Raw genomic sequence first — 2,171 nt, 5'->3', positions numbered from 1 at the left:
AGGCCATTATCACCCCTTTCGTTCAGGTTGACATCCTGGTTCCCGAAATTTTAGCAAAAGCATTTGATGGCTCAGGAAGGCCCCGAACCATAATGAAAGCATGTGCTCTAAAATAACCTGAATCCGAATGAGAATTCCCTGGCGAAGTGCCCACTGGGCCCTTCCAGGGCCGCTGCACAGAAAGCGAGGTTGTTAGCGCCCACGGCTCTGGGCCACTCTGTGCAGCGGGTGTTCGAGGACCTTCGCCTTGGCTCTACCCCATACAAATGTTCCCCTTCCTCACTCCTCGGGGTTAGATCTGGATATCTAAAATTTGATAGGGCGTTTAGGTGACTGAAGGTTCGGACAGGGGACAGGAAAACATAATTAACTGCTTGTGTTTTAAGAGAAGCCAATCCCGAGTTTGGGTTCCCTTTAGAGGTACATGTCTGTCAGCGGGGCACTGCTCAGGTGCTCAGGAACCCACAGGTCTTCCTCGCTCCGGCCTCCCGCACCCAGTTGTTCCCATCTCCGGACTCACCAGCAGCAGATGGCTCTTCTCCGTTCTGAAACGCCAAAAGGGAAAGCTGAATCTCCCACAAGGATCTCTCTACACAGCGTGGCACAGGACTCCAGGATGTGTTTCTTACTGATTAGAGAGAGTGGGGGAGGGGGGGGAAGAGAAAGAGAGAGAGAGAGAAACATTGATTCTTTTTGTGCTGCAAGGATCTCTCTACACAGCGTGGCACAGGACTCCAGGATGTGTTTCTTACTGATTAGAGAGAGTGGGGGAGGGGGGGGAAGAGAGAGAGAGAGAGAGAGAAACATTGATTCTTTATGTGCCTGCACTGGGGATGGAACCTGAAACCTAGATATGTGCCCTGACAAAGTGCACTTTTCTCTCATGAACACAATTTAAAATTTTCTTTTTCTAAAAAACCCTCCCTCAAGGATGTATTTCTTTCTCTTCTGTCTCTCTTTTTTTGTTTTTGCAAGTAGTAAGAAACACTTTATTATAACTTTACAACATGTACATAGCTTGGGTCAAATCTGTGCTTTCCGGTAGCTGGGCATGTCTCCGCCCTTGCAGGCACCTGCTTCCTTCACGTTGCAGTGTTCCTTGGGTGGCTCTGGCCCTGGGGCCCAGTGGTTAGGAGTTGGAGAGAGAGGGCCAGGCAGCCCAGTTCCATCTCCTCATGTAATGGCCTGTGCCTTTCATCTGCTGGGGTTGCGGCTGGTGAGGAAGGACCGCTCCTCAGGGGTGAGGCCAGCAAAGAAGGGGTGCAGCCCTTGCAGGCACCTGCCTTCCTTCACATTGCACTGTTCATTGGGTGGCTCTGGCCCTGGGGCCCGGTGGTTAGAAGTTGGAGAAAGAGGGCCAGGCAGCCCAGTTCCATCTCCTCATGTAGTGGCCTGTGCCTGTCATCTGCTGGGGTTGCGGCTGGTGTGGAAGGACCGCTCCTCAGGGGTCAGGCCAGCAAAGAAGGGGTGCAGCAGGGCCTCCGCCAGTGTGATGCGCTGGGCAGGGTCAAACTCTAACATCCTCCTCATCAGGTCAAACAGCTGCACGTGCGCCACGGAGTCTTGGAGCATGTAACTCTTCAGAGGTTTGTAGTTCTCCATCACATACCGGCCATCAGAGCTGTGCTCATCCCAAACCAGGGCCCCTTTGTAAAAATATTTCTGCTTCCTGGTACGGTGGATCATGTGTGATGGGATGGGCCCTAGGATCTTCTCCATCATCAGCAAATGCTCTGGGTCTTCGTGGGTCTGGAAAAGTGGGAAGCCCTGGTAGTACTCGAAGAGAATGCAGCCGAGGCTCCAGACGTCACAGGGCTGTGCCCAGCCCAGCTCAAGGATCACCTCCGGTGGGCGGTAATAACGAGTGGCCACAATGGTTGTGTGATGCTCATGGTCAAAGGTAGCACTGCCGAAGTCAGCAACTCGGATGCTGGTGTCCTTCACTGACCTCTCCTCACAGCTCGTGTGATCATTGTAGAGCGTTTCAAACTCAGAATTGACAAACAGGATGTTCTCTGGCTTTAAGTCTGTGTGGGTCAGTCGGTTCTCATGTAGAAATCTCAGGGCGTGGCAGAGCTGGTAGGCCATGTGCCGGACATGTGGTAGGGGGTAAGGCTGGAAATTATTCTCCTTCAGGAACTCAAAGGTGTTCTTGCCCAGGAGAACCAAGG

The 2,171-nt window shown here is 52.6% G+C and overlaps 1 protein-coding gene and 1 long non-coding RNA gene across 2 annotated transcripts in view; both read right to left on the bottom strand.

The window, feature by feature from the left end:
* LOC107183234 overlaps window positions 1-900 on the bottom strand; it is a 10,197-nt gene extending 9,297 nt beyond the window's left edge. The window contains exon 1 of the long non-coding RNA XR_001514028.1: window positions 890-900. This is a non-coding gene — a long non-coding RNA (uncharacterized LOC107183234). The remainder of the gene's footprint in view (window positions 1-889) is intronic.
* A 71-nt stretch (window positions 901-971) lies between these two features.
* The window catches only part of LOC102753593 (dual specificity protein kinase CLK3), a 2,215-nt gene continuing 1,015 nt past the window's right edge, over window positions 972-2,171 (bottom strand). Inside the window, exons 2-3 of the mRNA XM_006764755.2 lie at window positions 1,280-2,161; window positions 972-1,073 (exon numbers count right to left, since the gene is read on the bottom strand). Coding sequence (XP_006764818.1) covers window positions 1,402-2,161 — 760 coding nt within the window. The 3' untranslated portion in view covers window positions 972-1,073; window positions 1,280-1,401. The remainder of the gene's footprint in view (window positions 1,074-1,279; window positions 2,162-2,171) is intronic.

Source organism: Myotis davidii, unplaced genomic scaffold (genome assembly GCF_000327345.1).
Source record: "Myotis davidii unplaced genomic scaffold, ASM32734v1 scaffold1721, whole genome shotgun sequence".
In the NCBI taxonomy this organism is placed as follows: domain Eukaryota; kingdom Metazoa; phylum Chordata; class Mammalia; order Chiroptera; family Vespertilionidae; genus Myotis; species Myotis davidii.
This window is presented reverse-complemented; position numbering and strand designations above follow the sequence as displayed.